General features: G+C 39.1%; 2 protein-coding genes across 8 annotated transcripts in view; one reads left to right on the forward strand and one right to left on the reverse strand.

Annotated features, from left to right (window-relative positions):
* Positions 1–14,828, reverse strand: part of RALGPS2 (Ral GEF with PH domain and SH3 binding motif 2) — a 342,255-nt gene that overhangs the window by 94,016 nt on the left and 233,411 nt on the right. The window lies entirely within an intron of this gene.
* ANGPTL1 (angiopoietin like 1) overlaps positions 1–14,828 on the forward strand; it is a 40,272-nt gene that overhangs the window by 252 nt on the left and 25,192 nt on the right. Inside the window, exons 1-2 of one of the 3 annotated variants that reach the window (XM_077453146.1) lie at positions 32–945; positions 11,717–12,573. In XM_077453146.1, the coding sequence (XP_077309272.1) occupies positions 11,748–12,573 (826 nt within the window). In that variant the 5' untranslated portion in view covers positions 32–945; positions 11,717–11,747. Of the gene's footprint in view, positions 1–31; positions 946–970; positions 1,225–11,716; positions 12,574–14,828 lie in introns of those variants that run through there. The other 2 variants (XM_077453147.1, XM_077453149.1) reach the window with 2 other exon arrangements.

The raw sequence follows: 14,828 nt of genomic DNA on the forward strand, positions 1-14,828 counted from the left end.
TTCAGACACCACAGACCTAACTACAGCCACATGTGCTGATCAGCATTGCTGGTACTGAGAGCCAGCAGGACCATGCGACACTGTGGAAGCTTTCAGGAGAAGGATTACGCATCACTCAATCGAATGAAAGTGCCAACAAATACCAGCTGCAAGACTAAACACACAGAAATACTTGGATTTTGATTTGGGAGATTTGCCAGACGTACAATAATATCCAAGATACATGGATGTGTGCTCAGGAATGAAACCTTATATTTGTACTAATGCCTGCCAAGTGGCCCCAAAAGCCTAACAAAAAGTGTCAATCGAGGCAAATTAGAGCCAATATATTAGCTCTCTCAAATACTGGAATTGAAAAAATTGTAAATAAGCAAGAAAGTCTGGTGCTTAGAAAAGGATTTTTGTCTGTGGGGTAATAGTTAACAGAAGACAAGCCCTCTTAACAAAATGCTGATGAGTGGCAACTCAACATCCCAGGCACTCTCTTCCAAGGAACCAAAACTCCCTACCATGGAGGAGCTCAAAGGTCCCATGGTTCTCAATACTCCACTCAACCTGGAGTTCTAAGTTCACAATCCAGTGATGAACAAAAAAGGCTTAGTAGAGTGAAATTAAATTTGTTTTTACTTGTTTGCATGTGCACTGGACTTGAAGAATGCCAGCTGGCTGAGTTACCAGAGCCTATGACAGCAAAGGCATTCCCTTCACTTCCAGCACCAGCACTCCAGCTGCAATGAACTGCTTTGCATTTTCTCCCAGGACTCTGCAGGGGAGTCATCCTCGGAATACTCTGCATTCAAACTCAATCTCATGCTTACAGAGGAAGCAAGATGCAGCCGAGAGCTGAAGAATTCTAATCTAAACCTGGCTCAAATCTTTCACCTCATTTCTACTACTACTCTACAGAACACGGAGGCAAAACAGACCTAGGCTGTCTTAAAAAAGGTTTGTTGCATGCAATTGTTCTATGTCTTTCTAACACTAAATAGGTTTAGAAAAGGAGAAGAAAATCTGTTGAAAAAAGCCTTGGATATTTAGCGCACAAGCACATCTGGAATCTGTTAACCCGTTCTCTGACAGCAAGAACCCGGGTCTGCCAGAGCACAGCTTAGTAATAGAAGAACTGGGAAGGAAAATTAAATGGGAATCACACAGAGTAAGCTGTACAAAAATCTGGTGAACTTGGATACTACCAAATAGAAGCAAGGTTATTAGCATTTAGAGGTGGGTATATGCTTAATGAGCCTTTAAGGCTATCTAGTATTGGTCATAAAAATCTGCCTGATAAGTTAGACTTTTATATTTTATATATCTACTGTGGTCCATATTTCTCATATTTATGCTTAAGGCTGTTTTCACACTGATCCACGGCAAAAAGGCACATTGCTTTCAATAGGAAATTGCATTATTGGTGATTTTTTTTTTTTTTTAACACCCCAAGCATACTCCAAAAATGCAGGGTTTTTTAACTACAATGGAAGGGCACCACCCCAGTATGAACACATTTACACATTTTTCCTGAGCTTTTCAGGCGCTTTTTATTTTTTACACAAAAGCACTGGAAAAACTGTGAAAGCAGTATAGATCAGGACAGCCTGCATAAACTGAGCTACTTCAAAGGCTTTGCCCTTATGGTTTGTATGGCTAAAAAGTCTGCATTGTAATACATTACCGGTGTTAAAGTACAAAGATATGGTAAAGAATTGCGGTTTTGCTGTAGCAGAAATAGAAGAACTAGGTAGCAGGCAGTGCTGCTTGAATACTGGGACTTTGTAGTTCTATAACAGCTTGATAATCAACAGCTACCTACTTCTAATCCATACTATGTCCCCCCTTCTGCACTACCAGTTTACTGGGCTCTTTAGAACTCTACAAGTTACAATCCAGCACTATTCATAAACCTCATAATTATCTTCCTGAACTCTTCTTAGCTTGCACAGTTAACAGCAGTAAAGTTAACTTATATACTACAGCATAGGCTTTACAGAGGTTGCAAGGCATTCAACATTAATAAACGTAATTTTATGGAGACACTGAATCGAAAACATGATAAACTACAGATAAATATTACAATATTGAAATCAAGTATGAAATATAAAATAAAAGTTATAAAAAATTAAATAAAAGGATGGAGGTTAGATCAACACAGCAACTTCTAATGCTATTCATAACTAGTTAAGTAGGCACAACCTGTAATTAAAATTGCAACTAAAATGCAATTATTTAAGAAACATTTACGGTTTAATATCATAATGTGCTGCAAAGGAAATGAGTGAAGTGAACTCTGCACAACAGTTACGGAACTTAGACAAGTTAAAAGTGAATTTTGATTGGTTACCAAGGGTTACAGAATTACAATGATAAAATACGCTTGCTAGCTAACAAATTATATTCATATGTCACAGTCTGGAGTACAAAAATACTATAGTGAGATCTGTTTATTTAGCAATTCCCTGGCATGTGTATTAGAACCGATTTGATTCCCTGTAGATATAGACAGAGAGCTTCTGTTACTGCTATGGTGGTCACAAAGAGCCGCCTCTGCTGTGCCACCTGTCAGTCAATCCTTGGACTACATGCTCTCTTTATGCTTGTCACGTCCAAGTGACACTTTTCATAACCTACCTAAACATAACATTTAAAAGTGGAGCTGTCATCACTGACAGAAACCCACATTAGTTTATTTTACAGATCAAACATAATATGTAGCAAGGTTTTAAAAAAATATTGAATTTACAACAGGTCAGGAAGCCTTAAAGTCAAATAGAAAATGGCTAGAAAAGTACTGCTGGAAAAAAAAAAAAAAAACGTAACCTAAAGTGGAATGATGGGCAAAATCAAAATTGACAGGATATGATGCAGTCCTCCAACAGCAATAACACAGCAGTCTATGCGTCCCTCCTGTAACTGTTTTATAACTTGTTGATCCAGCCAGCAAGTCTGTTATTTTACAACTTCTATTAAAGGAGGTGTACAGCCAAAGCTCATTTGTTCTGCAATCCTGTGACCCATTTTTAGCCAGCAGCATGCTGGAGCACGCTGGTTGACGTCAGAGAGCCTGTCCTGGCTGGGTAACGATTGCGACTCAACCATATGGTTGAGATCCACACAGGAGCCCGGCGCGGCACCTGACTCGGCCTTCTGAGAACCTAAGCCAGCCACTCCCACCCCCTCCACAGCCCAGCGCTCCAGTAAGTGCACAGGGATTGGTGGTGGTGGTGGTGGGGGGGGGGTCAGAGCAGAGAGCAGGTGATTGACAGTCACCAGCTCACGAAGCTCTGAGAACCGAGCGGTCAGCGGTGCTTGATCGCTCGGTTCTCAGTCAGAGCCGGCGGGGGACAGATTTCCTTCACTTCATCCAACTAGGTACGATTCTATAAAAAAATTCTCTTAACGGGCCGAGCTGTCCAGCAAAAGTGTTAGTTAGAAGGCTAAGAAAAAAAAACATGCAACACTGGCAGGGGTACGTACAATGGTCAGCTTGTCATTTTGTTAAAACCTTTATCCCCAAAGTTTCTGTAACTGCATAAAAAGGGTTAGCTGTAAATACCTACCCTTAAGTCTAGGTTCACAACTGTTCGTTTACTTGTTTGTTTGTGCGGGCACAGCAGCACACTAATTTCCTGCAGGAAACGATCCCCTGAAATCACAGCTGTATGGAAACCACATAGTACCAAAACACATTATGCATTTCCGCGCATGGGGAAAATGTGCCGTGTTTTCTGAAGCGCGGGGTGCCAGAGAATTGCAGTGCGTTTTGGCTGCAGGTGTAGATATGCATGCAATTTACACATATTCCCACACTTGCAATAGTGTGAACATAGCCTAAAGGCTCTTACACACTATAAGAAAATCGGGCGAACATTTTCGTAGTGTGTACACCACTTTCGACAGTCGATACCAAATTTTTGTACGAAAATTCCCGAAGGTACAAACATTTCTTGTACGGGAACAGAAGGAACGATTTTCAGTTAATGTGTATGATTTTAAGATCGATTTGCTGAATCATCGAGAAAAATCTGACAAACGTCCCGATTTTTTTCTAGTGTGTACCCCACTTTAGACCAGAGGAGGTTTGTTACTGGCTGGATCAACAGGTAAATATAAAATGGGGGAAAAAAAAGAAAAAAATTGAAAAAACTACTGCAGCCAGATCCATGGATTTTTAGGCTGCAATTTGCTTTTAGTTTTGGGGTTTAGGTATTTGTAGTAAGGCACTAGGTTTCAAAAGAGCGTAACATGAAAAAAAAATCCTAAAGCAGGAAAGGGACGATAAGAAAATATAACAATTCCTACTGCTAAAAAGGTCTGTTGGTGGTAAAGTGACACTATTCAACCTTGGTCTTTCATTGTATGTTAATGGTTGAGAGCTCTGACTGTTTTGTTCTGGCAGAGGGGCCGCTTCCCCCCCCCCCTTCCATCGGAACACAACAGCTCAGCGGGGGAGATCACTGTACTAATGCCAGATCATTAGTACAGCAGTTAACAGGAATTATTTTTGTTCAACCCGCTGGGTTGACCGTAAGAAAATGAATAGTGTGTACCAGGCTTTAGAGAGATTGCTAAACAATTACTTATGCGTTAAAGGAGCTAAAAATAATGAATACAAAATAGGTATAAGATTTTTATCCCCTAAACTTTTAGGAAATATGTTGATTTTAATTTGACAAGCAGGGCTACCCCTTGTACCTACTGAATTACCGCAATGGGTACCCCTAAGTGTACAAGGGCCACATGTGTAGAACTACAACGGGCAAGTTGTGCTCCCTATATGCAGTTCTAAGCTCAATTTTCAATCTTCCTTGTTATACCAAATACTGACATAATGAGAAAGGTATCAAAGATGATAAATATATTTTAAGATTTCACAACCACGTCAGGAATTCTGGCACAGACAAAACCACTTAGCTGCAACAAGAAAAAAATAAATAATTTCAGTGCCTGAACTTTAAGACCCCTTTCACACTGCGGGCGTTTTTCAGGCACTACAGCGCTAAAAATAGCGCCTGCATAGCGCCTGAAAAAAGCGGCTCCATTCACTCCATTGTGAAAGCCTGAGGACTTTCACTGGAGCGGTGTGCTGGCAGGGCGTCTCAAACAGTCCTGCCAGCAGCTTCTTTGGAGAGGTGAAGGAGCAGTGAACTCACCATTCCTCCCCATTGAAATCAATAAGGCAGCGCTGCGATACCACCGGCAAAACGCCAATCCGGTAGTGTTTTGCAGGCGGATTTAACCCCTTTTCGGCCACTAATGAGGGGGGGCAAAAATGTCCCGCTAGTGGCCAAATAGCGCCACTAAGACAGTAAAGGGGCGCTAAAAATAGCGCCGCTTTACTGCCGACGCCCTAGGTGGCTCGGTGTGAAAGGGGTCTAAGATCTTCAGGTCTACCAAATATCCAAGCTGCATCTACACCATCAAACTGTAACCCAATAATCTATTTATACCATATGGAAGCAATTGCAGCGCTGACACACAGTAAGAATACATGAAACAAGGGGGTGTTCTTTTGTTTTGTGTATATACAGCAATTTCTGTATGAAATGAATCCAGGTTAAGGTGGAGATACTGAGCATGACAACAGGATAGCCAAGAGAGAATACAATGGAAACAGATGCAGAGCTGGGTTCACATCAAAGAAAAAAACCCATAATCCACCTCTGCAATAATGGTCACCTAACAGAGAGATGAATATAAATCAGTTTTAGTATGTGCTTGTGATGCAAAAAGAGGCAGGAAATTACGTGCATGCTGAAAAATGCATATCCTACGTTTTCACATCTTGTAAGAGGAAAACAGACAAAAAATGGGGGAAAAAAAAAAGGGAAAATTCTGAAGTACAAGATCACAATTATCAAAAGTTCTAAAACCCTTCATATGAGAAACTTATTTTTTGAGCACGAAGAAAAGCCTAAAAAAATTGTATATATAGAAAGTCTGAAGCTCGTGTTCTATGGATGGTTATTCAGCTGTGACTAAAAGCTTTTGTAGCTTGTAAAATTCCCTGAAACTGATGTTTTTAGGCCCTATAAAAAGAAAGGTCAATAATAATGGTAGAAACCCAGGAGTTTATATTAGGAACATGGAATAAAAAAAAAACTTTAAAAGCAACATAAAAAGTATATATATATATTCACATGTATGAAGCAGACCAATCTAGGACTGCATATAGGAATTATGCTGCTGTGGTGGGCACATGTAGTTCATGGAACTCCTTTCATGCTCACCTCCTAACTAAAAAATCCACGTTATGTGCCTGAGTGTTTTACTACAGGCTGCATACGGTTTTCATTACATGCAATTAACCTCAACATGGCTCAATCCACCAGTCTATTAACCGAACTACATATAATGTTGTAACTATATTGAGCAACTGGTTTCTTCTTCAGTTCTGCTGCTGGATTTACTAACATACAAAGAAGATGATGCCCAGGACCAAGAGCCCTCTTTTGGCCAATATATCTACCTCAAGGCCAGGACAATCTCTACAATGAGGCATAGTGATTTCTGTCCATGGTAGTATCCTTTTGAATGAGGCATGAGACAAACCTTGCTCAACAGTCACTTTTTCCCCACAGCCTTAATGTAGATGTAAACCTTGAAAACTTTTTATTAAGACATATCTGTTACAGCAGAGGATGTCATTTCCTCTGTGCCCAGTCTTGCCATGAAAAGTTAATCCAGCTATGAGTAGTCCTCTTATCTTTCTTCAGTAAGATAAAATAGGTGTTCTGTTTCTTCCCCCTTGCTGTGACAGGTGATTTCCTTATCTCATGGCCAAGTGTGAGAGAGGCATTCTGTGTACTCCTTTATTCTCCAGCTCTCCCAGGATTGGCTGCTCCACACATCAGCAAGACTGGACATGCTGAAGTCATGTGGTGACTTTCCTGGGTTTTGACTGGATGTTGGCATAATCCAATTGATGCCTGGCCAAGGGGAGTGTAGAGGTGGGCGGGAAGTCTACTGACATCACGACTCCACCCACACGCCCTGGACAACAGACCTGCCCAGAGAATCGGGAGTATTGCTGGGCTCCAAACAGCTAAAAGGGGAGATATTTGACAGGTAAGGCGGCTTGTATATCCTTATAGATAAGCACAATGGCAGTAATTTAGAAATGATGAGTGGGTTTACATCCACTTTAAAGGGACCTTAATGGGCCCAAGAAAGAAAGGGTAGGGTAGAAGGTGTGAATGACTGGGCACTTCTCAATGCTCTTAGCCCTCAGTTGTAAATAAAGTGGTATAAAGTAACTGCTCTTACTGGCCTTCTGTGTGAAGGAAGTCTGCTCTTATTAGGGACTTAAAAGTCTTGTTTTACTGGGGTAACAAATATCTCAAGGAAAAACTACAGTAGGTGCCCGTTTTGCACAGAATTAGTTTTTTTTTCCAATTGTAAAAATAGTCTTGCTAAGGATTGGCCCCACAGTTATCTCAAAATACACTGCCTGTTTAAAATTAAATCAATTAAACTGGTATAGGTAGGACATGGATGGTGGTGGTATGTGATGATGTGCATGACACGGGTCCGTTGATGCATCAACTCCGGCTCTGCAAACACTGCAACATGTGCCTGGTGCGTGTGTCATCTGTAGCAGATCAATTGGTGGCTGCAATCTGTAAGTGGCAGTGTTATCCTATGGCTGGTTGCATACACTGCAATCTTACTGTACAATATCCTTTAGGTTTACCAATACAAATGTAGTGTAAGTGCCTACCTAACTGAACATAAAATGAGTGGAGTGTTTAGTTAGGCTCTTTTATTGCATAGAGTTCAGAAAATCTAAAGGAGATGGTACACATTCTGTACAATTAGACTTTAAAAGTATGTGGTCTGCCTAAGCTTTTGTTCATCACTGCACCATTCTGAATGGCACAGCACATACTTGCTGTGCTGTACATCTGCACTGTGTCATGCCGACAGGCATTGGCCGTGTAATGGTATCACAACACCTATTTGATTATATGATGTGTTGAAGATATCCATTACATAACCAGTCCCATAAGTAACATTTCTAGGATTGAGCTAGAGTTGTAATTGGCTACACTGGAATGCAGCTAAAGCATTTACTATTATGAGCAATCAAAAAAATATTGTTTAAATGAAATTTGAATTACACTGGCACTTCCAGGAACACGAACCTGGCGTAATTCAAGTATAACTTAGCTTTAATAAGACAAAATGTGTTTGGTACCCAACACACACAATGCAAAATAAAACCTAAAATTATCAGAAACAGACCTCTATTTCAAGTATGTTGTACCTGCATAGCACATTCTTGTTTATATAATAATATAAACTTGGAATTGATGACTTAATACTCTGGAGAATTTCTTCAGGGGAAACATGTTGGCACACAGAGAAGCAGGCCGCCCTTCCATGTCTCGAGTCAGAGCTCCAGCCAAACAATACAAGCAACGTGTGCTGCAGAATTCAGGAGCAATCAAGAAGCAGTACTGGTCTGGTCCGAGTCTCACAGATGTTTACAGCTATAAAATTTTCGACCCCTTGTCTAGTGCCAAGAGTTTATCCAAAAGACTTTCTGGATGAGGATCCAAAAATTGAATCTCTCTGCAGCATATTTTCATCTATTCTGGCTGTCTGACAACCTGAAAAGTTTTCAGTCCATAAATCCAAGTATGAAATTATTTTCAAGGATGTAGAGTGAATGTTATTGTGATGAGCCATACATCGAAATCGCTGCACTTGTGCTTTCCTTATGTACACTATGTAACCATTCATTTTAGTTTGTCTTTAGGGTGGAGAACATAAAACTGGCCATACCTTTCACATTTTAAGGAGAGAGAGATAAGGTGTTGTAGATGACCCCAATGGCTACAATAAAAAAAAAAAAAAAAAGAAAAACAGACAAAAAAGGGTATACATGCCTATATAGAAAACGAGGTAGACGACAACTACTTTTTCTGGGATTTACTGCTACAGGGTGACCATTCTGTGCAGAATCATATATATGTGTGATTATGCACTTCTGAGTAGGAAACACGTGCCGCTTCTGCTGTGATTAGTCACAGCAGAAGCCAATCAAGGGGTGCCAGCCAATGGCTGTCCGGCAGCACCCACTGATCACAGAAGTGAGAGACTAGGCGGAGCTAAATAATGCAGAGCTCCATCCTGAAGTGGTGATGCAATGGATTTTCTTTCCCTGCATAACAGGGAAAGAAAATCCATCACATCCGTTAGTAAAAGCACCACACAAATACACTGGCTAGGCACATATTTAACTATTTGATCACCCTAGAAGTTTAACACCTTCCAGGCCAGTGGTGTTAGTACAGTGAGCGTGCATATTTTTTAGGGCTGAAACTAATCGATTAATCGACAACTAATCTATTACGAAATTAATCGTTTACTATTTTCATAATCGATTAATCGGCCAGTAACATAATGGGGTTAAACAAAACTAAAATGAGCGCTTTATAGTACAAAAAGAGCAAATAATCGCTACTGTAAATATTACTTTCACTGTTCTACAGTAATGAAATGAACCCCTTACAGTAGCGATTATCTGCTTTTTCTTCTACTATAAAGGGCTTTTAATCCCATTATGTTACTAAACATCTTAGACCTGGTTCACATCTGTGTGTTTATTGGTGCTTTTTGCAGAAATGCACTACAGTTAATTTACATGGTTTCCTATGGGACATCTTCATATCTGAAAGGGTCAGGGACTTAACGCAAAATGGTGCTTTATTTGTTCAATATACTTCAATGGAGAAGCTGCAGAAAAGAATGTAATGCGTTTTTGCAGCAATTTGTGTTTTTTAGTCTGCCCAAAAAAAAATGCAAATTGCAGTAAAATCACGTGCGCAAAAATCAAAACGCACAGCAAAAAGTACTGCAGAAACAGATCAAAAGCAAACTGAATAGGTGTGTACCGAGCCTTATGCTGGCCACACGGATTTTTCAGATGAGAATATTCAGATGAAAAATCTTTGTACATTCGCTGAATGAAAGAATTTTGTTTGAAATTTTCACTTATTTTTAACATTCAGTTTTTAAAATGAATGTAATTTCTGAACGAAAACCACATACACTGTCTGAAAATTCCTTTGACTAAGAAGTTTTCTATTATTTCCAAATTTTCCCATCACTGTGGTTGAAAATGAACGTCAATTTGACCTACTACTTTTTTTTTTTAAAGGTTATTAAGCGATTAATCAAAACAATAATCGCCCAACTAATCGATTATGAAAATAATCGTTAGTTGCAGCCCTAATATTTTTTAGCACTAATCACTGTATTAGTGTCACTGGTCCCCAAAAAAAAGTGTCAAAAGTGTCCAACAGTGTCAGATTGACTGCCACAATATCGCAGGCCTATATCTATACACACACACACACACATACACATATATATATATATATATATATATATACATACATACATACATACACATATACACATACACACTAGCATAATACATATTGGCATGGTACTATGAAGAAAATCTCATTTTTTTTAACCTTTCGTACTGGATAGGTTTAATAGCAGAAAGTAAAAAAAATATACTTTTTTTTATGGTGCAAAAACTAAAAAAAAATGCAGTGATCAAATACCACCAAAAGAAGGCTCTATTTGTGGAGAAAATAAATGAAATTTTATTTGGGCACAGCGCTGCATGACTGCCAATTACACTAATTAGCAGCCAAATTGCAAAAAAAAATAAAAAATGACCTGGACATAGAAGTGTTTTAAGATTTAACTTTTTAGTAAGAGGCTACCTTTAGAAATGTAGATTTCGTTAAATTGTTTTACAAGTTCTAAAACCATTCTACCTATTAAGGCTCATTCGCATCTATGTTTGCCAGTAGTGTAATAACGTATATGCAGGAATGTCACAAATGCACATCTGACTATATAGGTTGTTCAAGTAGGACAGATGACTGTGGCAAGTAGTAGATGATTTTGTGGGGTCTTGGCATTAGAGAGCCTAAGAGAATAAATTTTTCAAGACAGGTCGAAATGTACCTTTTTTTAATAAAGGAGAAGGGCCAAAGCTCTTTTGACCCTATTTCTGCTGTGCACTCCTGTGACCCCTATTCAGCTGGCAGCGGGCTAAAGTCACCTGACGTGACTGAGCCATTCCAGGCTCTAGAGAGATCCCAGCTTTAATGCCGGGATCCACCCAGATGCTTGGCCGGCAGCTGGCTCAACTTCTCAGCACACCTCTGAGCCTGAGTCAGCTGCGCCTGAGCCTAGAAGCAGCATGGACCAGATGCAGCATCAGACTGATGCTGCATCCAAGTATACGAGTATGTGTGTGCTTTTTTAAATTCTAGAATTTCTCTTAATACTAGAAGGCAGCCAAGTTGGAGTTCTCCTGTACTCAGAAAGACAATGCTGGAGGTGATAGGAGGGGATTAAGTAGGGGTTTTTACACCAATTATTTAAGCTTTAAAGGGCTGTGGGCAGAGATAGAAATAGCTATTACCTTGACAGGAGTAGAAAGGGTGCCAGTATTTAAGCAGGAAAAAAAAAAAATCATCGTCACCCCATCAAAGTATCCATCCAGTGATTCTAGTGTCAGGATCAACAGATATTTACAAACTATTCTCGGGAGTACTTAGAAATACAGAACCCAGCCAACCTGGTATGGGCAGTAGTTCCACTTTAAAGCTATAAGTACTCTGCTGAAAACTCTAAAAAAACAAATGCATTACAGCTGCCAAAATAACTAATTCTACCTTCTCTGTTTTAGTTGTTTGGACATCAGTCTCCACCGGATTAAGATGGACACCACCTTGTGGACATTAAAGGTGTTACTGCTATCTCTGTTTACTGCAGGACACTGTGCAAAAGGAAAGTCAGAGAGCCAAAGTGCAACTTCAACAAGATTTGCTCGGTCTACAGACTATGTGGAAAATAATGAAGGAAAAAGGTGTGGCTATACATTCTTAGTACCCCAGCAGAAAATCACTGGGCCAATATGTGTCAGTACCAAAGGACCTGGGCCAAATAAAGAGCAGGTAACAAGAATGGACTTGGAAAATGTTAAAGACTCACTAACTAAGCAGAGGCGAGAGATGGAGATGCTACAAGTTCTAGTGGATGTTGATGGGAATATTGTTAGTGAGGTGAAGTTACTGAGAAAAGAGAGCCGTAACATGAACTCCCGCGTGACACAGCTTTATATGCAGCTCTTACATGAGATTATACGTAAAAGAGATAATTCTCTAGAAATTGCTCAGCTAGAAAACAGGATCCTTAATGTAACGGCTGAGATGCTTAGAGCAGCCACGCGGTACAAAGAACTGGAAGGAAAATATGCCTCCCTTGTCGATTTGGTTAACAACCAGTCTGCCATAATAACACTTTTGGAAGAACAATGCATGAGGGTCTTCTCCAGAAGGGATAGCCAGGGGTCACCACCTCTGGTACAGGTGGTGCCTCAACACATCCCAAACAGTCAACAGTATACACCTGGACTAGCAGGTGGAAATGAGATTCAGAGGGACACAGGATACCCAAGGGCCAGGGACAGCCGGCAGCCACCGCAAGCTCCAGTGCCAACAGTCAGTCCATTTCGCGTGCCTCCAGTGACTGTGATCAATGAAGGTAATGTTTATGGTCATATACAGAACACTTTGTTGATTTACTGACACTAATCTGTAAAAACTTTTGCCAGTAACCTACATATGCGCACAGAATTCCAATTTAGCCTTGTGGTATCGGAAACATTCTGGTGGTTTTTATTATGTGCCAGCTCAACCTAATATTCCCAACCACAAGAGCTGCTCAATGGGATCTAAATGCATATATGGTCAGAAGGCATTAACACTTACTGATTCAACAGTACATCAAAAAGGAATAAGAGCATGCTAGGGAGGATTTGTGCCCAATCTACCTGCCTTGCCCTCATTTTCACCACACATTTGGCCATTTACAAAAAAAGATACAGAATGTAAAACCATAATGTAATAATTTTACATTGCAGACAAATCCGAGGCAGATTGAAAATGTTTTAGCATACATATTTTGTTTCTATTTTTCCATTTGTATAATTCCTTGTGTTCATTACCTTTTGCAATGGGGGTCAGCATTTAGCAATCTAAAGACAACTTTGGAATTTTTACATAGTAAAATAGAGCTTTCTTCCCATTTTCATAAAGTTACTTAAAACAAACTGGTCACGGGTTCACAGAAATCAAAGTAACTTCATGTGCATGGCAACTAAATTTATCTCAAATGCCATTTCTCAATGCACATGTCTAAATATAGATGGTTTTTGCGGGTTATTACAGACTGCTCCACAGATGCTTGATACAGGAGTTCCAAGAGTGGTTTTAATATATATATATATATATATATATATATATATATATATATATATATATATATATATATATATATATATTTTTTTTTTAATAGGCATGCACCGAAATTCCGACAGCCGTAACATATCGGCAAAAATTATGTATTTGGCATTTTGGTGAAAGAAAAAAGGTGGCGATAATGGCGATTTTGTCGAGATTTTATTGTGCTTATGGTATTTTTCATAGGTCATGGGACTCAAAAAATACATCAAAAACATAACACGGTGCATCATTGATGCATTTTCGCTGCCTTTCCAATGTATTTCTAACAGGAGGTGCGTTTTTTTTTTACATGCAGCAAGCATGATTTTTAACACGGAAGCGCAAGTGACCAGTTGGAAGACATAAATAGAATTTAAAGGGATGCATTTTTCTTGAGCTTTTCTTGTGCAGATAATGGCTAACAATAAATATTCATGTAAATTCATATGAAATTAATTAAAAAGTAAAAAAAATATATATATATATATATATATATATATATATATATATATATATATATATATATATATATATATATATATATATATATATTATTTATAACGGTCATTCGGTTTCGGCCAAGTGCATCCTGAATTTTTGGTTTCGGCAAATTTCCATTTTGCGCACCTCTAATATTTATTATTGTTTAGATGTCAAGTTATATTGTATTATCACATTTTAAATAAGTCACTCTTTTAAAAAATTTAAGTCATTGTCAAAGGTTTTAATTGCACTTGATGTGCATTTAGGTTGGTTTATAAGCCTTTATATGTGTGCAAGTAAATGTGCAATAGTGCATGTAAATGTGTTTTAGTGAATTTACCTGCACACACTTGAACAAACGTGAAGGGCAGTTGACAAGGTTGGAGTCTTTAAGAAAAGGTATCCCTGAGGGGTTGCATGTTCTGCGATTGCATTAGCAAAGTGAGAATCCGCGTGCATGGACAAAGGAGGAATATTAAAATATGCACTCTAATGTGTTTACTTGCCTTCTTATGGAAGGTCAGAAAAAGTCAAGGAGCTTCTGTGTAATTCAGGTTCTGATGAATATAACTGGAGCAAATCTCCGAGGGGATCAGCATGGTGTAACCTGCAGATGGTAGAATGTCAAGACTTCCGAGAATCTATAAATTACACAGCGATGTAAATATAGCACACCGTGACATCTCTACATAATGTGACATGTTCACAAACTATTCTATTTAAATGGTGTTCAATCGTTTTAATAAAAAGTACAAAACATCTTCCCTTAGAAAGTAAATAGCTTGATCTCTTAACTTTTGTGCAGTATTGGGAGCCTCTGGCACTCCAGTTGCTGTAACCAATTCCTACAGCTGCGATTGCCTGAATACAATGATCGAAGCAAACAATAAGGTGTCAGACAAGACCTCTCCCTGCCATGTACAGTGACATCACACAAGGCACACCGTTACATATGATTTATATAGTGCCAACAGTTTATGCAGTGCTTTATTATGTAGAGGGGGACAGCACAATTACAGTTCAATACAGAAG

The sequence above is a fragment of the Lithobates pipiens genome, unplaced genomic scaffold, assembly GCF_037356315.1.
Source record: "Lithobates pipiens isolate NorthernLeopardFrog02 unplaced genomic scaffold, aLitPip1_a1.2 Scaffold_23, whole genome shotgun sequence".
Lineage (NCBI taxonomy): Eukaryota > Metazoa > Chordata > Amphibia > Anura > Ranidae > Lithobates > Lithobates pipiens.